The sequence below is a fragment of the Panthera tigris genome, chromosome F2 (genome assembly GCF_018350195.1).
Source record: "Panthera tigris isolate Pti1 chromosome F2, P.tigris_Pti1_mat1.1, whole genome shotgun sequence".
Lineage (NCBI taxonomy): Eukaryota > Metazoa > Chordata > Mammalia > Carnivora > Felidae > Panthera > Panthera tigris.
The window spans coordinates 56420651-56446008 of NC_056676.1; the positions used below are offsets into that span (position 1 = coordinate 56420651).

Genomic DNA, 25358 nt, shown 5'->3' on the forward strand with positions numbered 1-25358 from the left:
CTCTCATACCAAGTGTATTTGGTTCCTTTTTAAAAATATATATATATATTTAAAAATTATATATAATATCTCATTTATCTAATTTTTGTTTTAATGTTTTAAATAAAGCATTGCTGGGGAACCTGGGTGGCTCAAGTTTAAGCGTCCAACTTTAGCTCAGGTCAGGATCTCACAGCTAGTGAGTTCGAGCCCCACGTCAGGTACTGTACTGACACCTCAGAGCCTGAAGCCTGCTTCAGATTCCGTGTCTCCATTTGTCTCTGCCCCTCCCCTGCTTGTACTCTCTTTCTCTCTCAAAAATAGATAAGCATAAAAATAAAAAAAAATAATAAAGTATTGCCATTATAGTATAGTCATTTTCAGATACTCCTGAAGGGATATTTTATAGAGAGAACTACAAGCATTATTTTTGGAATATTAGCATGTCTAATTCATAATTTTTTCCATACGGAATGAATATATATATATATATATACATATATATATATATATATATGTGTGTGTGTGTGTATATATATATATATATATATATATATATATATATATAAAATGTTCACTTCATCAAGAAAATAGTAGATCACTTTTAGAAATGATGACTTATAGAAAAACTACTGAAATTACTAACCACTTAGCTTTGGGCTGGGTGTTCCTAGAGCAGGTCTCGGATCTTTCACCAATATTTTGGAACCAGCTATAAAAAAAAAAAAGTAGGTTTACAGAAGTTAATATAATTAATAACACACAGTGATGCATTGTTCATTTTATTCTCAGGCATAGCATATAATTTTCTCCAAAATATCCTATTCATCCTAACATCTCAGTACCTACTCAACACTTTTGTTGTGCAGCTAACAACTTCAATAATTACCCCATTGTAGGCCAGGGGGATGAGGGAAAGATTAGTGCTGCTTTTTCATTTTAGGATTCTCTTATTTTAAATTCATAAACCAACATGCAAACAGTTGATTACAGCATGATAGCTGAAGGCTAAGGGTATGTTCCTGTTGCACAAAGGCAGAAATAATTTAGTAGGGTGTGTATTAAAAAATAAAAATTTGTTAAGGTGACCCATGATGTTATAAGAAATTGGAAAGACTCAAAACTAAGGAGTTAATATTGAAGTTTTAAGCCAAATCAAAGGTAGTTCAAAGTAAGGAAATCATGTGGGTTGCTGGATGTCCCTGTAAAGTTATAGGAGTTATGACATTCAGTACATACGCAGTGAAGACTGTGTAAGGGTCGTCTTCTCCCTTAGAACAATATAATGTCTTTAAAAGGTTTTAAGGGAAATAAGGCTGCTGTAGGAGTCCCAGTAGAGATAATGCTGACTTAGCCTACCATAGTAGTGATGATAAACAGCAAAGTGGATAGATAAAAATGTTATTGAAATCCTGTTGGATTTAAATGGGCTTTTAATCTTTCAATCTCATGAAAAATTTAAAGCAAACTGAGAAGTGTTCTTGCTAAGAGAAGAGAGTGAAAACATCTTAAAAAGGAGACGTGTGTGAATGCTACAAGAGAAGAATTAGAAGGGCTGAAAAAAAAAAGGAAAAGGAATTTATTGATGACCTTATCAAGAATTCTAGAAAAATTTCCTCTATTCCTTGTTCTGAACACATAACCCTTTGTCTCTGGTAAACTCACTACATCTTATTCAGATGGGGATTGTCCTGATGAAGCAGCAAGAGAAGTAGACACTCCTGGTCAAAATACTATATATCACCCTAGCTGAATGACAGATTTGGAGGCAGGCTCCATTTAAAACTGATCAGACTCCTGAGTAGTGCTTTCCTGATCAAGAAGTTTTGGCAAAAACTCTTTCTAGCCAAAAGATATCAGCCCAGCGATCCTGGAAGCAATTTTCCCTACTGTGGTAGGTTGAGTAATGTGACCCCAAAATTCATGTTCACCAAGAATCTCAAAATATGGCCTTATTTGGTAATAGGGTCTTTGAAGATGTAATTAATTGGGGATCCAGAGGTGATATAGTCCTGAAATCCAGTGACTGGTGTTCTTAAGAAGAGGAGACGGCATACAGAGAAAGGAAAGGATGCCACATGAGATGGAGGCAGAAATTGCTGTGAGGCAACTTATGAACCAAGGAAAGCCGAGGATAGCCAGAAGCTGCCATAAACAAGCAAGAGATGAAGCATGACTGTTCCCTAAGGACTTCAGAGGGTGCATGTTTCTACCAACACCTTGATTTGGGGCTTCTGGCCTCCAGAACTGTAAGAGAATAAATTTCTGCTTTTTTTTAAGGTATCCGGCTTGTGGTACTTTATTACAACAGCCCAGAAAGCTAATACACCTACCATGATTAAATAACTAGAAGAAGGAATAAAGAAGAGAAAACAGATCATAGAACAGAAACTATAAAAAGACCTCAATAATATTCCTGTGCCTCTGGATCCAGAAGTGCCTACCCTTGGAGTTGATTGACAAACTTCTCTAGTTCCTAAGCTAATCTGAGTTGAGTGTTTGTCTCCTGCATTTTAGGAAGGCTGAAATAGTATAACAGCTTCTGTCAAAAGCTTCTATAATGAAAACTTACCTTCACAAACAGGAACTTTTCCAGTCCAGGTGTTATCAGACCTACACACTCTATGTTCTGTTCCACCTGCCAAGAAGAAGCCAGGCTGGCAGGTATAAATGAGAGTATAGCCATGAGATGGAAGGTCCATTCCTACTACATTTGCATGAGCAGGAGTTTCTGGTTGTTTACAGCTGTGGGCTATATTAAGAAAAGAGAAAAGTGTTCATTTTTTATATACATGTTAAGAAAATTCTGAGATAAGAGTAAAGATGAATACACCTTTGCATAGTTATTCTAATTTTTTCAAGGAAAATGTATCAATGTCAATATACATATTAATTTCATAGACTAGCATGTCCTAAGCAATCATCTGTGGAACACTGGTAGCTGTTAAAAGGTAAGCTGAGGGGGGGAAAGCTGAGGATAATTAAGCTAATATATGTGTACTATATCACTATTCTAGACACTCACAATACACATTAGTATTTTATTTATTTTATTAAAACCGCTTTTGTTTTGTTTTAAGTTTACTTATTTGAGAGAGAGAGCATGCGGGGTAGGGACGGAGAGAACAGGGAGACAGACAATCCCAAGCAGGCTCCAACATCATCAGCACAGAGCTGATGGGCTCAAGCTCACAAACCATGAGATCATGACCGGAGCTGGAATTAAGAGTTGGATGCTTAACTGTCTGAGCCACCCGGGCACCCCTAAACATTAGCATTTTAAAGGATGTAAGAGGTCCTATAGTAATTTACCTGTCAAAGTTTGACAAACTCAGATTTTCTATGCCAGTTTATGGAATATTATTTTATTATTTTTTTATATTTATTTTAAATTGTAAAAACATTTTCTAAAGTTAAATACAATCACAGCTCAGCATGTCATTCTGATATTAATATTTCCTAATGTAGAAAGTACAATTTAATAATTTTTGACATGTGAAATTTTCTGGTCATATTTTAGGTCCATAAGTAGCAGCGTTTTCATTCTTTTAACTTTTGTCTCCTTTTCTCCATGCTTCCTCCCACTCTTGATTCGCTATCTTGGTTCTATTTTACCCACTGATATGCCATTTCTTGGCCCTGCCCCCACTTTACGTGTTTTATGTCTTACAAATAACATTCCTTTTCTCAGAGATAGATGCTACAAGGAATTTTCTCCCTAAACCAGACAGCATTTCTGATCGTTTGTTCCTGGATATGGATACTTAAAAGTTTGTCTCTGAAAAAAAAATGTTCTGTGGACAAATTTGTTTGAAAAAACAAATTTCCACCCCTTTCCCAATGGAGATTTACAAAACTATAAATAAGAGCTAACATTTTTAAATATTATCTGATAAACAGTGTGTTACATGTTTTATATTTAATATAATTCAGTTATTGACATTTAATACTTTGGGGGGAAATAATGCTACGGATAAACAGATAGTCTGTCTCTACTACATTCTTAACCCTCACATTATGCACACAGTAGCAGTCTGAGATACTTTCAGTAACAGCTTTATTTCAATCCTATTCCATACTGAAGTCATCAAAGAACTTTGGTTTACTAAGAAATACCTAGTGACATCTCACACAGTTTCTAAAGTATGTACTCTACTGAATTCTCTGTTAAGGAATTCGGCTATATTTAAATTTCAGCCAACCAGGCATGTGACATGACTTCTCTGTGGAGTGTTCTGCTGCTTTTCAGCGAGCTGCGGGTCCACAGAGGCTCCCGTGATCAATTGAGTGGTTCTGAACAGGGCTAGAGTGAAGTCACAAGACTTATTTAGACTTCAGCAAATCCTAAAAGCTCGACACCATTCTAATGAGTATTTCTACTCCTGCTAACTCTTTATTGTTTTTCCCTGAGAGGCTCATGATTTTAAAAGATAGGAAAGGAGATAAAAAAAAAAAAAAAAGAAAGTGGGAGGGAAAGAGATAAGTAATTCACCAGCTGAAACTTATTTCTAACTGCAAGTCAGAAAAGACAGCTTCATGACCTTGGGTTTTGTTCTTTAATCTGTACAACAAGTGCTCTCAATTTAGGGTCAGTGCACATTTAGAAGCTCCAGGAAAGCCTGAAATAGTATTCAAATTTTTGGTCAAGATGTTCATGTGTATTTCCTTCCATGAATGTTCCTATCTTTCGTCATTCTCAGAGGGTTTCAGAAGTGATGAAGGATTAAGAGGCACTAAGTTGGAGCCTCCTCAGTGCACTTCGGATTCATAGGTGCAGATCTATGCATTGATAAACTAATAATCATTTAAAATTACCAGATGGCCAAGCTGAACACAATTAAAGAGCTTTGCAAGAAAGAACAAAATTGTGCCTCGTGCCTTCTGACTTCTTTAAAAAGAATGCTCCTTAATTGGCATTGGGATTATGATACAGTAATAAAGTTTTATTTTACAGTAATAAAGTAATATATGTAAATTATGTTCCATCATAATCTAAAAAAAATCCACGTAATACATCTTTTGTGTAGATACAGATGTACTTCCCACTTGTAAGAAAAAATGTATATAAATTCTGGTCTGTGGTAAGTACAACTTCATACCCACAGTACTTACGTATGCACTCAGGCTGAATTCCACTCCATGTGAGGTCAGGAAGGCAAGTACGTGTTGTAGACCCTTGAAGAAGGTGTCCTTTTTTGCAATGAAATTGCACAACACTTCCTACCTATAGCAGATTTCAGAGAAAAAAAAACAAACATACCAATGCAACTTCAAATATGGCAACACATAGAAAAAAACCTTGGATGAGAAAATGCTTTCAAAAGAAATTCTGCATGGTGAAAGCTGGAAGAAAAAGATATTTAAAACTGATTTAAAATAAAATTGGGGAAAAATCAAAACTAAGGATAAATTTACATCTCTTTGTGTACATATCATTGTCAAATATTTAAGTATCCAATGCTTGTATAGGTGCCAAACATGTTGCCACGGTTGTTTAAAGAAAATATATAAGATATTAAAAGCCAATAAGCTACATGTGACTACAAGACAGAGAGTTAAATAAAGATAAAAAAAATGGATGAAGTTAGAAAGGGAAATAAAGATAACTAACAGTGTAAGAGGCAAATGAATATGGAAGACAGTAAATGCAATATGAGATTAGATGCAAATGTGTTTACTGAAGGTTGGGATTGTAAAAATACACACTGGAAGAGAAGCAAAGTTTGCACTAAGTTTTAAGGATGTGAAACTTACATAAAAACATAGAACACGGCTCTCAAAGTGTGGTTCCCAGACCAGTAACCTCATTGTCACTAGAAATACAAATTCGGGGACCTTACTTACTCCACACCCACTGAATCAGAAACTCTGAGTAGGGGACCAACAAGCCGCGTTATAACAAGTCCTCCATGTGATTTTAATGAACAATAACGTTTGAGAACAACTGATATAAAAGTAGAAAAGATAAGAACATGATGAGAAAATGCAGAAAGGTTAAAATAGACATCATATAGTTCAGGAAAAAAGAAAGTACGTTTGGTTGATTGGCATGGATACTTCACACGGTGAGCTGAGAAGTTGACGGGAGGTAAAGCGGGAAGCAGTGAGATCCAGAAAAACAAAAAAAAAGGAAAAAGAAAACAGACCCCAGAAATGTGTATGTGGTTTTAACTCTGGATCTGATCTTGCATGAATAAGCTATATTTCCTCTTTGAGACTTAATCTATAAATAAAGATGGTAATATTATTTGTCTTGAGATTTGTTTTAAGAATTAAATGAAATAGGGCATATAATCTATCCATACACGGATGGCACATAGGTTTTAAATAAATCCTAGCTTTAATTATTAAGTCAAAGACATAAGTAAGAATCCATTTCTGAAGAGTCTCAAATGGTAGGCCATGGCATTTAAACTCTTTTTTTAATGAAAACATAAAGTTGCTAGAGCTCTCAGAGCAAGAAAAATTTGTGTTGAAAATACCATCTTTGGAAAATTAACTTAGCCACTGCATAAAGAAACTACTCAGCAAAAAGAATGACAAGCAGCGATTTAATCACGAGGCCAGCCCTACTGGATTAGATTTGAGTGGCTAAAAGCTGAACATGTGGGAGTAGACCTGGGAAGGATGTGGTTAGCTCAAACTACATTACAGGAAAAAAATCATCAAGATTTATTAAATGATTACAGCTGGAAGACAAGGGGAGGAATATTTAGTGTTTGCCACTTCAGCCTTCCCCAGCACACCGGAGTCTGAGAGCCATCAGCCCTCCTCGCAGCACTTTTCACAAACACCCTGTTTCCTTCCTTCCCACTTAGTTCCTACTTGCACTTGCTAAAACAACATGAGGCTGAGCTTAAGGTGACATAATTTGATCCAAGATCCCATTTGGACCTCGAGACCAGCTAAATGCTACCATTTCTCATATTCCCATTATAACCCAGAATGATGCTACACAAGAAACATTCCATTCCAAGGGTTGCTCTCTGATAGCAACACTTATTCTTTCAGTTGTCTTACATTTTCTCTTCCGAGACATCCTCACGATAGCCTTGAGATCTCTTACCCCCCTCAAGGACCCATTTTGTCCAGGGCCACTACACTGTTCAGTTCCAGGGAGTATTGTTCACCCCGAATTCAACATAAATGAAGTCCTTCAAATTGTGCTCTGGGACATGCAGTTCACATACTCTGAAGTTGTGCAAGATGGTGCTGCACGGACTAGTCGATTTCTGTTTTGTCGTTGTTGTTTGTTTATTTTTCAGAGAGAGAGGGAGAGAGAGAACAGGGAGGGGCAGGACGAAGGGGGCGCGGGGGGGACAGAGGATCCAAAGTAGGCTGTGTCCTGCCAGCAGAGAGCCCAATGCCAGACTCCAGCTCACAAACGGTAAAATCATGACCTGAGCCAAAGTTGGATGCTTAACTGACTCAGCTACCCAGGCGCCCTTGGAGTAGTCCATTTCTTTTTTTTTTATTTTTTTAATTTTTTTTTAAAGTTTATTCATTTTTGAGAGAGCATGAGTGGGGTAGGGGCAGAGAGAGACAGAGACAGAATCCAAAGCAGGCTCCAGGCTCTGAGCTGTCAGCACAGAGCCTGATGGGGGCTCGAACTCACGAACTGCGAGATCATGACCTGAGCCGAAGTCGGACACTCAACCGCCAGTCCATTTCTTATATGGACTAGTTTATGTGACTCAACAGGTAGATTTTGCAATTCTGTTCTTCAGTCAAACTGGTTTTATGCAACCCATCACCTCCACCACTCTAGCAATCCTACTTTTAGGCTCAAACTCAGTTAATGTTGCCACCTTCCACTCATGAATCTCCCCTCATTCAATTTACCACCAAATACTGGTAATTTTACTTCCTAAATCTTTCACAAACTGCCCCCTTCTGTCTTTCTCCACTTTTATATCCTGTTTTAGTCCTCTGTATCTTTTCTACAGGTTTGGTTCTCAGATTGTAGCAGATATCATAATTAGGAGGACTTTCCAGAACACAGATAGCTGAGCCTCCCTGGAGAGTTTCTGACTGGGTAGATGTGGGGGAGGCCCAGAATCTGTATTTCCCACAATTTTCTAATTAATACTGCCGCCACTTGGTCAGGGGCCACACTTTGAGAACTACTGTCATAATTACAATAATCATAACTACAATTGTGATAATTATATAACTTGTTTCCATTTCTCCAATCTTGACCACAATTAAATTTATTTTCGACACTAAAGTCAGAGTAATCAACATGAAAGTGTGACCTTTGCATTCTCCTTCTTAAAATCTTTACTGCTTATCACCCATAGGTTAAGCTACATTGTATTAGCTTGTCAAATAAAAGCCTCCATATCCTGACCACAGCCAATCCCTCTGGTTTCTTCATTGACCACTTACTTTTACTCAAATTGTACTCTTATAACAACAAATTTTTATTGTTCCCTTAATGCATGCATATTTTCATGCTGTTTACCCTGCATGAAATGTCTTTCCCAACTTTCTTTTCCTAGCTCTTATCCTAAAAGATTTATCTGAGACAACATTTTTAGAAAGGCTTCCCTGTAGCAACAGAGTAGGAGAACTTTTTTTATGTCCTTCCTTAGCAACTTTCAAAGTTACCAATGTTATCATCTATCCTATAAAGTCACCCACACACTAGAAGTTAGCTTCTCTAGGTGAGGGACTGTGTTACTCGCTTGTGCGCACCAAGAGCTCTTGAAAATGGTAAATCAACTGAAGGAATGGGGGCTAATAATTTAATTTTACAAAATCAGTTGATTACCTAACTTAAGAAGATTTAACATATTGGGGCACCTGGGTGGCTCGGTCCGTTAAGCCTCCAACTTCGACTCAGGTCATGATCTCGTGGTTCCTGAGTTCGAGCCCCTTGTCGGCTCTGTGCTGACAGCTCGGAGCCCGGAGCCTGCTTCAGATTCTGTCTCCCTCTCTCTCTGCCCCTCCTCTGCTTGCGTGCGTGTGCTCTCTTTCTCTCTCTCTCTCTCTCTCTCTCTCTCTCTCTCAAAAATAAATAAAGGTTAAAAAATAAATTAAAAACAAACTAAAACTAAAAAGATTTAACATGTCTATAGTTCCTTTAAATACAGGGATATCCCTTCTACACTTTACATGGCATGAAGCTAAATCACTGTTTATTCTTTGAGGAGTACATTTAGGCTGCTTCATTAAGACTTGATGATCATAAGATATAAGAAACATGTGGGATTACAAAGACTTTTTTTTTTTTACTTGTAAGACTTTTCCCCTTATTTCTGTAAACTTTTCTGAAGTCATCATACTTATACCAAATATCTAATATGACTAGAATTAAAGAAATTTTCTAATTAATTTTTTATTCAGAATTTATTATAGTTAAATAAATTACCAGAATTTTCTCCAAATAACAGTGCATTAATAGACACTTTTTTAGTTATTAGCCCACTTAATAGCATATTTTATATAGCTCTCCATGCTTTTCCAACTAGTGATGTTATAACCTTCTGATTCTAAATTAACTTCTAATGTGAATAATATAATTTGGCTACCTTTGGGAAAAATAATTTTACATTATCCAATTCAAAAAATTCTTGAAAAAATAATTTAGGCACAATTTTCTCACCAATATTTACTAATAAAAAGTGCTCTGGATAACCAATTATATGCAATGTAAAAACATGGAATATTATTTTTATATCAGGAATTAAAAATTATCCATTTATATTTTAATTGCAGCCAATGTTTAAATAAAAATTAAGTTGGACGCAAATCGCACGTTTTGTACAAAAGCATTATAAAATATTAAGACATGTCTACTTGGTAAATATAATTTATCTTCTTTAATTCTTTATTTCTTTTATGTGTTATATCTTAGTTTCTAAACTGTGAAGTTTAGATAGCTAATCAAGGCATAATAGAAATTTTGTATAAATTTAGAACACTCTAAGTAAGATCTTTCTCTTCCATGATATTTCATAGCAAATGACTCTTGCTTTCCTAGAACTTCCATCACTGTATTTATTTGTGTCTGATTTTTAACATCACATATTAAAGATATCTATTTGATATATATTTATATAACACACATATATATGGCTTTACAATTTATAGGCTTCTTCTGTAATATATCTTAACAACCATTTTATATTTATATTTTTTACTCTGTGCTTATGTTAAACATTGTATCCAAGAAAAAGTGAAGTAGCTTCTAGTAAAAGACACATAGATTTTGATTAATAAAATTGAAGTAAAAGGAAAGGATCATAAAAATGAAGGGATAAAAACATATGCATAAGATAAGATCCAAGGAGTTTTCATTGAGCATCAATTTTGGCCCTGAGCTTCCTGGTTTAAAAAGTTTTTGAATTTTAGATTATACTATAAGTTTGTATTAAAAAATTATAAGTTTTTAATTTTAAAAATTGGATTTGGGGGCACCTGGGTGGCTCAGTAGGTTGAGCATCTGACTCTTGATTTTGGCTCAGGTCATGATCCGATCCCAGGGTTGTGGGATTGAGACCCATGTTGGGCTCCATGCTGAGTGTGGAGCCTGCTTGGGATTCTCTCTCTTCCCCTGGCCCTCTCTTCCACTTGTGCCCTTTCTCTCTCTCTCTCTCTCTCTCTCTCTCTCTCTCTCTCTCTCTCTCTCTCAAATAAAATAAATAAGTAAAATGAATTGGATTTTATGAGATTTTTGTTTGAAAATGCATGGCATCAAAGTCATCATTTCAAAGTAATAAAACACTATAACGTTTGCCCCATTCAATGTACTTGTGTACTAATTTCGATTATAAACTGGAAATCATACATCATCACCATGGTCATTTTGGTAGGGCTAAATATCTTAGTGTTCAATATCTTGGGCTTAAATATCCAAGAGTCAGTTTATAAACATTTCACATTTATAATAACTTTAATGTAACAAGTCTTAACTACTAATGATGTGTCTTCCAAAACCTGTATCTCAATTTAAAGAGTAATATGGCAGTTAGTGAAATATGTGTGTTTGGAATTTACTCCATAATTAATCTAGATGTTGTATCAATCACTTTGACAGCTACTCCCTTCACTACCAATCTATTTTTAGCCAAAAATTATTCCAACTATATTTTAGATACAAGAGAAACTATGTTGGGTACCTTTTTGCAACACTGGAGTATTTGTCATCTCTGGCAACAGGTAATATATCCTTATATGTTAATAATTATGGCTGTGTCCAAAAAACTAATATATAAATCTATATAGAAAAAGAGTAAATAAACACAACAAAGAAAAAAAAATCAAGAAAATGATTTGAGTGCCTGTGTAATTCATCACTTTCCCCTTTCTCTTATTCCTCTCAGAAGTGAGCTTTCTAACAGCTGTAATTTTACTTAAGTCACTGCTGACCTGATCAAATCATGCGTAGATACAAAAGTTGAGACATCCTGATTCTTTCTCTAGAAATCTGGAACTGAGATTGAGACAATCATTTTCTGTATGTGGCTGAAATATAATTAGAAAAATGTATCCTTGGCTATAAGGTCAATTTGCAGACAGAAAATCAAAGTAGGCAAACACGGAGTAGTGGAAAACATTGAGTCCTGGTGCCCAGTTCCTAGATTCTGGGCTTGATGGGTCTCTCCTGGATCCCTTTTCTTGGAGTCTTTGGGGGTGCCTTGGGGTCCCTTTCTTAGGGTCTACCTGCACATAGCTTATAATGCTTTTAGTCTTAAGCTAGTTCAAAATAGCTTCTGTTAACTTGCAAGCAAGAGTTTTCTCAACCAATAAAGATGGCTTTTCCAGGATTCTATTTGGAACCTACCAATATTTTAATATTAGTGAGAATTATATAAACTTTTAACATTTCCATCGGTTCTATACAGATTTAGTAAATATATTTAAATATGTACACACACACACACACACACACCAGTCACATGCATGTAAGAAAGTTGATGTCCCTAATTTAACATACTCAGTACATCATTTATAATTTTTATAAAGATTAATGTAACTATGTAGAGAGTTTATCATTTTTAAAATCTAGTCTATTCATATTTATCTAAGTAGAATATGATGATCCAATGAATGTTTATTAGCTAAATAATATGACTTCAGGGTTAGGTTAACTTTGGAATAATATTTTTCAATGGTTATAATAGAATTCTTACAATGCAGAGTTAATGATTCTATTCATTTCATTAGACTACTATACTAAACTCATTCTTACTCATTTCCATTCTCATTATTTCAAAGGGTATTTATTAGAAAGGACTCCTACTCTTCAAAAAATCACCTGATTTAGTATACAGACACTAACATCAAAATTCTGTATTCGCTCAGGATATTTTCATTGACTTGCTCTGTGACCAAAGCCAAATCAAATTCCTTTCCAGTGTCTTCATCTATATGATGAGGACTAATGCTCTTTAACTAGTTGTCCATTTTTCAGGATTTATTTAGATCAATTGATAAAACCTTTTATAAAGATATGAATCTAAAGTTTTCTAAAAATACCACATAATAGAGACTGGGACACTTTTTTATTACACTTTTATATTATGTAGACAGGCCTGAGGCAAACCAGAAGAATTGGAAATGCTATCAAATCAATGTTCATACTGTGCCTGGACTGTCGATAAATGGAAACTATTTTTAGCAACAAAAATATGGCAACTTTGGTGAGTACTTCCTTTAGAAATGGATGTTTTTCAGGTTCCCACTGAGCTTCACACAAAATAGTACAATTTAGAAAACCCCGAAACACAAGGCAATTGGGTAATATGTATATTGGCTATTTCCTTGTGGAGTCACTATGCACTTTGGCTCCTGTTAGGCCCCTGTAATGAAAAACCTGCTGAATCTCTACATAAAATCTAAACTGGAAAAAGAGAAAATAAGAAAGTCAGCCACACAAGACTGGGCATGCTAAAGAATTCCACTGTAACAAACCAACTATGTGGCTAAATATAGGTTAAATTATTTTCTCAGACATTTCCCATAGCAGTGAAAACACTTAAAAATAGTCAGGTATTATATGCATATTATAAGAGAAACATATTTTAGTCTAATTGCTTTATTAAATAACCACATTTTTATATATTCGTTCTTTAACATCTTTTATCTTTACTTTTCCTCACTCCTCTACATCATCCTTTAGAATTTACTCATTTACCCCCTCACTTATTCTCATTTACCCCTTTCTTATGTACTACTGTCGATTTTTCTTATGCTCACAGCTATCTTCAATGTTTCTTTTATTTTATCCTCATAATCACTTATACTATTTTCTTAAACCATATTTTTCTTCTCCTAATCTCCTTCTACGTTCATGCTTTTTCTGCCATTTACCTTTTTATGTTTATGAATACAGCTATAAACCTGATGTTTTTCTGTTTGTGCCAACAGGATTATATGTGCATGAATCAAAGAAGCCTTTTGATCTAGTTTTATAATATATAGAAATATTTATTTAAAGTACTCACTTGAAATCCAAATGTATTATTCTGAGACCCGTGCCTTGGGACTCCTGGATTTTCACACGAGGTCCGCGTAGGTTCTAAAATAAAGATTATAAACGTAATATTCCTTTAAAACTTATAATTATATCTAATCTATATTCCTCTCATACAAAACAATTTTGAGTGATCTGGGGCTCAATGAAAGGACCAGGGGTAATAATAAAGAGTATAAATCTAATAGCATCTCTCCAGGGACAGAAGTCTGCTAATCTTAAAGAATTCAGGTGCACTGCATTTTATATGAATTTTGCAGTTCTTGAACTTTGAACCCTTCTAACATAAAAGCACTTGACATCCGACTGACTGTGGATAAAAAGTGAAGGAAAAATGAAGGATATGAAAGAAGAGCACATTCATAAAACATTTGTTTAGGGACTTTGCTATATTATAATCTAGGTAGCATAATATTCCCCTCAAGAAGCAAGAGTTTTTCCAGAAACAGGCTTAGTTATTTTCATTTTTCATGGACACCTATAGGAGATTCAGATATAAAAATGGTAGCACTAGTAGTCTCTAAATTGGCTAGTTTGTATGACAGATTATTTGGTTGGTTTACCAAATGTGGCATTTAATTTAAGATTACAGAAATGTGCTTAAAGCCATTTTGAAATCGGTGTACCTTTTTAAAATTTATGGAGAAAGTTTCGTGTCATTTGAATAAGATAAATTAACTGTAAAAATGTATACAAAATTTGTATACAAAAATGCTAGTACTTACTTCTATTAATCTGAGAGGTTTTTTTCTTTCTCATTTTACTGATAAACAAGAAATTATTTTGAGTGTATCTTCAGGAAGTTTTAAATGCTAAATATAACATCATATGTTTTAACTGTGTTCATTTTCAACGCCTTCTAATTGCTTCTGTATTTTACACTTATTTTTCATATGTAGTCACCCCTAGTTTATTCAAGGTAACTAGTATCCAATAATTCCAAAATTACTAAGAGTAATCAACATTTAATTAATATTACCTATGCAGTGAGGTGACGAGCCACTCCAAGTGCCATCTGCTTGACATATTCTGGTACTCGATCCCACTAATATGAAGGGAGAATTGCAGCTCAAAGAAACCTCTGACTGGTATATGAAACTTTTGCCTTCTCTTTTTCCTTGGGCAGGAATACCAGGGTCACCGCAAAATTTTGCTGGAAATGAAAAGAAAATTATAACAAAGATTTAGGATTCATCAGAGCAACAGTTTAGAAAAATGATGACAATAACTGGGATATTGAACTATAGTGACAGGTTATTCACGTTCATGTGCCCCACAGAAATTTTTTTAGCTTCTATGTGATATATATTGAATGTATGGCTCAGCATGATATGTTTAAAAATAGTCTGATTGAGATGTTTTCCACCTAGGAGACCACCTAAGCAACTATAGAATTTTTTGTGTTTTTGTTGTTGTTTTGTATTGACCAGAATCAAACCACATTGTTGTACAAATCGTTTGCAGAGTTGGCGTACACTTCTGAAAAGGCATGTGATTCGCAGATAGTTCTGTCGGAAGGATCCAGTGGTCTAGGTTGTACTCTCCAGATTGTTCTTTCTTTTTATATGCATGTAACAGTTACACTTCTTTGTTCTGCTGTACTCTGTTGAACACTCAGAGGACATATCCCAGTATTTTGTTGTCTTCCTCTTTGAAGCATTGTGGGGGGGTTTTGAGTGTCTTTTAAAGAGTAAAGAAGCCCCGTACAGTCCAAATCTATACAAAACCAAGGAATCTCAAAATTCCACAACAACTATTGAAAATACCATCCTGGCAGAATTTCTAAACAAATTGAATGGATTATTGTGTCCGTCATATAATTCCCAACAACTAAAAGAACTTATTCTAAGTTTTACGTACTTGGACTTATCAGTCAACAAAATAAGATTCCTTCCCTTGTGGAGTTTATGCATTTGTGAGGGAAGCAAACACAAAAATAAACATAGTAAGTAAAAAAGATAGTATGTGGGAAGGCAGGGAGTCGTCTGTGGAGAAACAGTGTGGAGGAAGGAGATTTGGACCAAGTAATTTGTGGATGTGATGGATGGTGAGAGATAAGGCGTAGGTTTTAAACAAGGTGACCAGGGTGTCTGTCATTGAAGGAAGATTTGGAGGAAACGAAGCAGTCAGCTATACCGATACCCCAAGGGAGAGCATTCCAGCTAGAGGAAACAGTGTTGCCAAAGCCCTATGCTGGAGCATGTCTAGCATGTGAAGGAAGCCTAAGGCCAGTGACGCTGGGGCAGAGTGAGCATGCAGAATGGAGGCAAAGATATCACAGGCTTTCAAGTTTTCATTGTAGTAGAAAATACATAACATACATTTTCCATTTTAATGATTTTTAACTGTACTCGGTTTTTAAATTTGCAGATGTAGCACCGAAAGCTTATTTCCTATAAGGCAAACAAACGGTAACATCCAAATATTTTTCAGTATAAACACTCCCTTAAAATGGTGCATTATCCAAACCAAAGATGTTTTTGAGGCTGAACGGGGACCTTTAACTGGGTAGGACATCTACCAGGACAACAGGAATCACCTAGGACACTCCAGGCAAATAGGAATGGATAAATACCCTAAAAACAGAACACTTTAGTTTTAGCTCAGTGTTCAAAGAAAGCTGTTTCCTGAAATTCAAGACTCCAGGAGAAACCTGAATTTTCAAACCTCTTTTTTAGGAACTTCTTTTTTTTTCTTTTTAAAACAGAAGTAAAAGTAATTATTAAATAAATATTCAACAACATAAATTTAGGGGAAATTGTCAGAGTAAAGCAACAGGTAAACATTTGTTTACTGTGCTTTGCTTTAATTTTCAACATTTCCTGGATATTGTGAATCTTTGTGCTAGTTGGCTTCTAAGCACTTCTAGCAATATAGCATCAAATCCTAAAGGCCAGGGTCTTCGTCTTATTAATCTTTGTAACTTTAGCACATGTTGAAGTCAACGGCTATTTCTTCAGCGGAGATTACCAGTGAGCTTTTCACCTTAGCAATCATTTCTATTGCCAAGTTATTTCTTAACCTACTTCTGAAGAGTTTGTCTTGCATATTTCTGCTGAGTCATTCATCTCAGAAACTTATCTTTATTCAACAAAAGAGGGAGACACAACCACATAAACTCCTCACTCCTGCTCCCTACCCCCCCCCCCCGTGTTATTATTCTGTTGTTTTCTATCTGTGGACTTTCATGTACTAAAACCAAACAACCTATTGGTGTCCAGCTTAGAGGCTTAAATCAACACGATTGATTTTCAGAAGGGTTCAGTTCGCAATGACGTAAACTTTAAGATCAAAGGACATACTTCGAGTGAAAATAAAGAGAGAAGACTTTCCCTTCTATAAAGTCCCTATAGTGAATGGTTTGGCTATCAATGGATAAGAGCATTGTCTCTTTAGTCTACCTTCTCTGAACTGGCATTCATAGTCTTCCAATTAGTAGCAGTGCAACCGTAGGCCATATAACCATGTAGCTGGTGCCTTAAATGATGACACAGTCACACAGTGTCCTTACAATTTGATTCCCCTGTCTAAGCCCAAGTCATTATTAACTAAAATGTCATGAGTAAACATACTTACTAGGAGTTCTGTTATGTGCAGTAGAAATAACATATGTCAAGCAATTTCGACACAGTTAACCCTATTATATTTGGATAGTTATAATTCAATGTCAGTCGTAGGTAGTGCATTATTATTTGCATTTTAAGAGAACTAAAAATAAAATATTCTATCCAAATAACTTCTTGATTGAGATTTTCCCAGTCATATCAAACAAACTTTACTATAAACTCATCTCTGTAAATCTCCTTGTCCTTATCTGTTGTGAGATAGCCATAGAATATCTAGTCTTATTTAGAACACACTGGTCTTTTCTAAGTTGATCCTTAGCATATATCAGAATTTTAAGGGACAATTTGTGTGACATCATGACATTGACCTAGAAGTGTTGGGGATTGTAGGATACGACGAGGTCAGGAGGAAAGAAGAAAAAAAAGCACGTTAGCCTTTAAACAATATGGTTTCCACTGTGAATGAGAGAAGACTGGAGGGTTCCAAGAAGTTTTGTCTCATCAGTTAGATCTGCTTAACTTTCAAGGCTATGAGGATGGGGGTTGAGGGGTGGTGATGCTTTACCTCATGAAGAGAAGGAAGGAGGAAGGGAAGACTAGGAACAGGATAGCACTGGACACCTCAGAATGAACACTGCACATATCACGTACTACAATAATTTGTGTAAAACACAACGCTGAGTTTTATTTTGTCTTGTGATCTTCCAAATTAATTTCAAAGTGACATTTGCTGGAATATATATTGTAAAGTAACCTCTGTAAGAAAATCATAATAATCCCTCATCTCCATGCTTACCCTAATCATTTTATTTTTTTTAATGTTTTTCTTTATTTTTGAGAGAGAGAGAGAGAGAGACAGAGCATGAGCAGGGGAGGAGCAGAGAGAGAGGGAGACACAGAATTTGAAGCAGGATCCAGGCTCTGAGCTGTCAGCACAGAGCCCGACGTGGGTCCCAAACTCACAAACCGTGAGATCATGACCTGAGCCAAAGTCAGACACCCAACCGACTGAGCCACCCAGGTGCCCCTACTCTAGTCATTTTAGATGTATAATCACAATCATTATCATGACAAATACCATCATAAGAACTTGATTTGAATGACCATGTAGAGTGACAAGGATTTACTGTGGAAAGAAATTTGGGAGTAAATGAGAGTGTTCAGTTGAGACAAACTGGACATAAATAAGAATACTTTTCCAGGGGTAGAATTCATCTTAAAGGGACTTTATTTTGAGTAATAACTTTTTTTTTAAATAAATTTGAAAACAAAGTAGTTCAGCCTAATATTTAGAGTCAGAGCAGAAAGAACACAAGAGTTGGATGACAGGAAAAGTAGCTACACTGGTAAATATGATTTTCTATTGAATTTTAATTATACCTTGAAATGAGCTTTAACAAGCTCATTTTTCTTCTAGAAAAACCTGAAAATTTTAATTAACAGCTGTCCTAAGTGAAGGAGCTCTAAGATAGTGAAAAGAAGGAAATATAATTTCAAATATAGAAATTATACTTACGTAAGCACTGTGGTACTTCCCCACTCCAGGTACCGTTCCCTACACAGGTCAAAACAGCAGGAAAGGATAGTTCATAGCCTGGAGAACAGATGTAGCTAATACTAAAGCCCCAGTCAAAATTTGTTCCTTCCAACCTTCCATTAGAGATCTGGGGAGGAGTTGAGCAGGTAACAGCTGCAATTACATTAAAAGCGATTAGACACAGCTGTTGAAATATCCTGGGTGTAAAAAAAAAAAAAATCATTAGAAGAAGCATATGTGCTAATTTAACCTTTTGGAGGACAATATGGTGTGACATGTTTTATTCTCCTAGTAGTAGTCCTGACACATCCCTGGAATTAATCCTTCTAGAATGTGACTATTTCTTGGCAACATAATGGCTACTGGTTGTCAGAGATACTCTTACAAAATAACAAGCTGCCTGACATCTAAGGGAAGCAAATAGAGGGTGACCATTCAGTATACTGTAAGTGATAAATTATTGGTTTTATATAAGATTATTTTCCAATGACCTTTAGACAGACTGAAGATCTGGACTGTTTGGCTATATATAGTGTCAACATTATAGCAAAGAATTTGCAAGTAATTCTGTGTCATTTGCAAAAGAAACCTAGATTATGTATCTCATTAAAATATCCAAATGGGTTCTATTAACCACTTAAATTCATATGTTAAAATTTACTGTGGGGCACCTGGGTGGCTCAGTCAGTTAAGCATCCAACTCTTGATTTCAGCTCAGGTCACGATCTCATGGTTCGTGAGTTTGAACCCCACATCAGGATCTGTGCTGGCGGTGTGGAGCCTGCTTGGGATTCTCTCTCCCTGTCTCTGCCCCTTCCCAACACTCACGTGAGTTCAAGCCCCACGTCAGGCTCAGTGCTGATGGCACCCTTTCTCCTTCTCTCTTCTTTTCTCTCTCTCTGCCCCTCCCCACTTGCTCTCTCTCTCTCTCTCTCTCTCTGTCTCAAAATAAATGAATAAACTTTTTAAAAACTTTACTGTAGGGTTTTAAAATAAATTATTAAATGTTTAAACATTAATTTTTAAATTTCGGTTTTTTTTAATGTTTACTTATTTTTGAGAGAGAGAGAGAAAGTGAGAGCACAAGTAGGGGAGGGACAGAGCGGGAGAAAGAGACAAGAGAGGAGCCCAAATTTAGGAGCTTAAATTCTCAAACCATGAGACCATGACCTCAGTCGAAGTCAGAAGCTGAACCTACCGAGCCACCCACGTGCTCCTAAAATTTGTTTTAAGTTGGCTTCAAGCAGAAATGGGTAGGATAATGTGACAGAGGTGAAGGGAAAAAGGGGGGTAACCAATGCAAAATCCAAAAATGAGAAATAACTAGATTTTTATGACTTGCATCATATATGATATTTTTTTTGAGTTATATAACATTCCTATTATCAGATTCAATTAATCATGTATGAAATAACTTCTAAAATATAAAATATTCATATATTTTCAGATGTTAACTGTAGATAGTGATCTGATTCAGAAACAGATAATCAAGAATACACACAAGATAATGTGTGTAATTAAGAAAGATACACATGTTGAATTTATCCTTTTTGTTAAACTGTGAATTCACAGATGTTTAGAAAGACACCTGAATGAGAAATCTCAGTATGATTATGAAACAATAGGAATTGTCTGGCATGACATCTGCAGTATTACATAAGTAATCATAAAAATTGGCAAAAAATTATAAAAAATATTTCCAGCATCAAATACACAGCATTAAAGTAGCAAATGTATGCCTACAGTAACTAAAAGATTGATTATAGATTGCATTCTTTTAAGAAACATGATTCTTTCTTTATGAAAATTTAGTTTTATAATTCAGTATGATTATTCTCAAGTTATAGAAAGTTTTCCTCCCATCTTTGAATTACTTGGCCCAAGTGGATCATCAAATTAAAATTCTAATTTATTAAGAATGTTTTAAATATTCCCCTCAATATAAATGATGATAGTGAGTGCATATCAGAGAACATGATACTTTTGTTGTTTTGGTTGCATTAAAGTTCATTGTCATTACTCACGATAAGATATAATATCTTTCTTGAAATATCATTTTAAAATCCTATATGTTATTATCTACCTGGTTTTAAAATAAAAACTGCGGCAATTTTTAGTATCAGAAAACAGCGAAATAATAGAAAAACACTTTTTAAACTTAAAATGGCATGTTAAAAAGTAAATACATGGTGGTTATCACTTACAAATATTGGAGAAATTATCCTACCTCTACAAGTTGGCATTATTCCACTCCATGTGCCATTAGTTGTGCAAGTCCTAATTCTGGAACCGTTGAATTCCATTGTGTAGCCTGGCTGGCACATGTAAGAAACATTTTGTCCAACCACATAATCATCTCCATATCTCAGTCCATTGGCTGGTATACCTGGGTCTCCACAACTGATGACTATCAGTATTGGATGAGAAGAGCAGATGGTTAATGTGCCACGTATTTAATGGAGAGAAGTAGTAAGCATATGGCACACTTAATATATATGAAGGAAATTTGGTTACCATATTCATTTTTAATCATAAAACATAAGCATATTTAAGCCACACGCTGGCAACTCTTGATTATGATCGACTCTGCCTATTACAGATTCTATGCATGTGGTTCAGAAACTGCATTTGGACTCTGAAAAGGCTAGGTTAATGTACTATTATACTGTAAGGAACACTGATTCAGTTAACCTCTTTTAATCTGCATTAGGTGATCAAGTAGAAGTCATCCTATAGAAACAGGATTTCTTTTTAAAAAAAATTTAACATTGATTTATTTTGAGAGAGAGAGAGAGAGAGAGAGCATAAGTGGGGGAGAGGCAGAGAAGGAGGGAGACACAGAATCCAAAGAAGGCTCCAGGTTCTGAGCTGTCAGCACAGAGCCTGACGCAGGGCATAAACCCACAAATTGCGAGATCATGACCTGAGCAGAAGACAGAAGCTTAGCCAACTGAGCCACCCAGGCACCCCTAGAATCAGGATTTCTAATATAATATTTGAAATCTACATATTTCCACATATAGCAATTGGAATCTCTAATTTATCAGGCTGACTGGACTGAGAGCATATGTTCTGCCTAGTGTCACTCAGCTGGATATTATAATAGTTTTTAATTAAAACAATGCTAGATGCAAAAAAATACATCAATGTGAATCTATCACATGCAGGACAGGACACTTGGTTTGTGGCAATGAAACTACCATCGCTAGGGACAGAGAAATCAATTTACCATTTTCACCAACTCACTGCCAACTCAAGTGAAAGAATGACCTCCAAGAAATTGCCACCTCCACTCTGGAAGGCATTCGCTTTCTGGATTTGGGGTGAATGAGAGGCTTGCGTCAAGTTCTTACTAAATACGCCTTGTCGTTGCCAGCCGAGGGAGGGGTAGCTGCTGTCCTGCTCTGTGCTAAGACTCTGCAAATATACTCACCCCCTACCTGTTTCATGCTTGCACTCAGGGCCCCACAAAGAGATGGAAGACAATTGCAATGTAAGCCTCCCTCTGCTGATGATGCTATGGACTGACTGGGGAGAGCACACCAGTGTCCCCCGAGTAGGAGTGGGAATGGGGAGGTCAGGCAAGGCCAGGGGCACAACATGGTAGGGAGCACGTGGCCTATAACCCATCCTAGGAAGACAGGGAGGCAGAGAGGCAGACTGTGCATGAGCAGAGGCTCCAAACCCTCAGCACATACTCCATTGTCCCAATAGACCTCAGTTACAAAGTACAAATTTAAAGTTGAAATTAAGAATTTTAAGGCAGCCATCACAGAGCATTAAACCTCAGCGCAGGACCCTTTTGAGCATGAGGTGATGAAGAAGCATGGGCATAGTGCCTACAGCCCACTAACAAGTCCTTGAAACTGGCAGAGTGACCTCCCTCTAGGAGCTCAGCTGCCTGGATGAGGACACTTTGCTAGGGGTAGAAGGGAATCTTGGTTTAACCTTATACTGACCCCAATCTACTTTAACATATAAAAATTCCTTTGGAAACTTTCTTTACCTCAACTCCCCCAAGATATATGCTGGCAATCATACTCCAAATTTATGGCCCCTGATACACATCTGAAGGGTCTCATGACTGAGGTTTTACTAAACGGTAACAAATGGTGTTTCCCTAGCAACAGCAAGCCCCTCAAGGTCCTGGAAACCTTGTTTCCAAAATACCTTCCAGACATTATCCTTGACCTTCTCTTACCCTGAGGGTACATAATGAGTTACCTGTCATAACTCCAGTGCAGCTCTTCCTGCCCACGTGTACTGTCCCTGTGCTTTAATAAAATCAGCAAAGGTGTCTTCAAGAATTCTTTCTTGGCCATCAACTCTAAACCCAACGACCCCCATCACCCCAAAACCCCATCATGAGGTTCTATCAATTGTATTAGTCCATAAAGCTGGCTCTGTTTACATATATAATATTATCATTTATAATGCCACCCGAAATCTTTCAGAAAGACTAAGACAACAGAGAAAAGACGAAATAATTTGAAATATGATATTTAATAACAAGGCATAACAGAGATTATATATAAGTGACAATGGCGTTTGCTGTTTTGTGGTAGGTGGTTTGAGCTTGATTTGGGCAAGGAATTATCTAAAAGCTTTCTGACAGATAAGAGAAAAAGGAAAATACAAGGTTACACTGTTTCTTTTCTAAAGATTAAAAAAAGAACACATGGGGTTACTTGGCTTTTACTATCTTTTCTTTTTTTTCCCCTTTAAATCTTTTGCTCAGAGATAATTTTGTACTTTCAAAGTTGATTTATTTTTGAGAGACAGAGAGAGACAGAGTGCAAGTGGGGGAGGGGAGAGAGAGAGGGAGACACAGAATCCCAGGCTCTGAGCTGTCAGCACAGAGCCCAACATGGGGCTCAAACTCACAAGAGGTGAGATTATGACCTGAGCGGAAGTTGGAAAGGCTTAAGCACTGAGCCACCCAGGCACCCCAAATCATTTTGTTCATAAAAGGGTAAATAATTTCATCAGGTAAACCGGGGCTATATTCTTTCATTTTTACTTTTAATTAATTCTTCAGCAAAGATTCCCTGATCACCTAATCATTGTCACCAGGATGGGTGACAAGATTAAAGAAGTATTTTGGAGGTCTAGGGTCAAAGACTAAAAGCAGATTAAGGCATGGAAGACCTTAATAGCACTGCAATTACATTGTATTTCTTAATTTGCCATTAAATATTATGAATGTCAAGATTTCTGTCATATTATTCTAATCCACTAAGCCTAAGAAGTTTTAAGACCGTGACTAATGGCATTTAAATTAAAGAACAATGTTCACTGCACTTCACCTGATAATCCTAGGAGCCCTGGGGACAGTTTGCTAAATCACACCCAGTGAGAGTTTCTGTCTGATCCTACTAAGAGTTTTGCATATATAGGATACTTTTTGTTCTTTTAATAATTGTACAGGAAACGATTTTTAAAATTATGCAACTGAGTTGAATAGGAAATCAAATCCTGGTTATTTACCAGGAATATCATTTCAAAATTTCAGTTTTGTTTCAAAATTTACAACTATATAAAAGTGAGTATAAGCCTTTGATTTATTTTGTTTCCTTTTACCATCTGGGTGTGTATGTATACATACATATATATGTGTGTGTGTGTGTGTGTGTGTGTATGTGTATATATATGTATATATATGTGTATATATATGTATATATGTGTATATATATATATGTGTGTATATATGTATGTATACACACACACACACACACACACACACACACACACCTAAATTTTAAACCTACATTCCAATTAAGAAGTGGGACATTAAAGAGCACACATATATGCTGTTGTTATTTTCTAGGTAGCACTTCACAGATTGAAATAGAAGCCTGGCAAGAAAGAACAGCTAACCTGGTCCTAAGGCCCACAAGCTGAGGTACAGCTACTGAAAGAGAGGACAGAGGACTTATTTTACAAAGAGGCACCAAGAAAGAGTTTGCATATGTGGCAGCCTCATGAATGAAATGCCTGACAACAAGGGCTTCACAAGGAATTGTTGGTGGCTTTCTAGTGAAGCAAAGGCCCATCAAAGAGGCAGTTTCCAATAGCAACAGTCTTTTCATTTGCCACTAGTTTGTTTCTAGCAACAAAAAAGAGGCTTTTGGTCTTTCCAGGCAAAGCCTTAGAATAGTGGCTGTGTGGGGCTTTGCCCTAAAATTCAAAGACATCAGTTCATGACAATGGGATGCTGGGCTTTCTTTCAAGAAAAATCTCTTCAAAAGTCACCAAATCCCCTAAGCACACGGGGCACATGTACCCATGATGAGGGGGCATAAGGCAAGCTGAGGGCAAAGCACATGCCGGCAATGCCTGCCCCCCCGCCGCAAGTGGGATATGTGTGGCATTCCTCAGACATTCCTGACTGCCCTAAAGCTAAGAGGAGAAATCAAATGATTACCTGATAGAAATCACAGTCAAGGAGGACATGAGTCTCCATCAGTTTACAAACATCTTGGTAAATGACAAGAAAAAGGCAATCTTATCAATAGCCTAATCTCCAGAAACATACAGACTCAGTTTCCTGGTGTCCCAATATCACCCTCCCCTCCACAGTGATGCAAGGAACAAAGGCAAGAAAGGGAGGTAAAATTAAATTTCTTTATAACCTGCAGCCCACTGACAAATATCAAGGCAAATACAGAATATAACATTTCTCCAGGAGCCCCCTACTATCTTAAGGTTAATGCCTTCCTAGAGGGGAAAACAACCTTAGCTTGACAACAGTAAGGCCTCAGGTAACTTAGAAGTCCTCTTTAGCATACGAAAGTCC

At 36.3% G+C, this 25358-nt stretch overlaps 1 protein-coding gene across 3 annotated transcripts in view; it reads right to left on the reverse strand.

The window, feature by feature from the left end:
* CSMD3 (CUB and Sushi multiple domains 3) overlaps positions 1 to 25358 on the reverse strand; it is a 1242212-nt gene that overhangs the window by 24045 nt on the left and 1192809 nt on the right. For all 3 annotated transcript variants that reach the window (XM_042973241.1, XM_042973240.1, XM_042973239.1), the window contains 7 exons: positions 20790 to 20969; positions 18542 to 18715; positions 14439 to 14612; positions 13431 to 13504; positions 5092 to 5203; positions 2552 to 2731; positions 626 to 691 (listed from right to left, as the gene is read on the reverse strand). In XM_042973241.1, coding sequence (XP_042829175.1) covers positions 626 to 691; positions 2552 to 2731; positions 5092 to 5203; positions 13431 to 13504; positions 14439 to 14612; positions 18542 to 18715; positions 20790 to 20969 — 960 coding nt within the window. The remainder of the gene's footprint in view (positions 1 to 625; positions 692 to 2551; positions 2732 to 5091; positions 5204 to 13430; positions 13505 to 14438; positions 14613 to 18541; positions 18716 to 20789; positions 20970 to 25358) is intronic.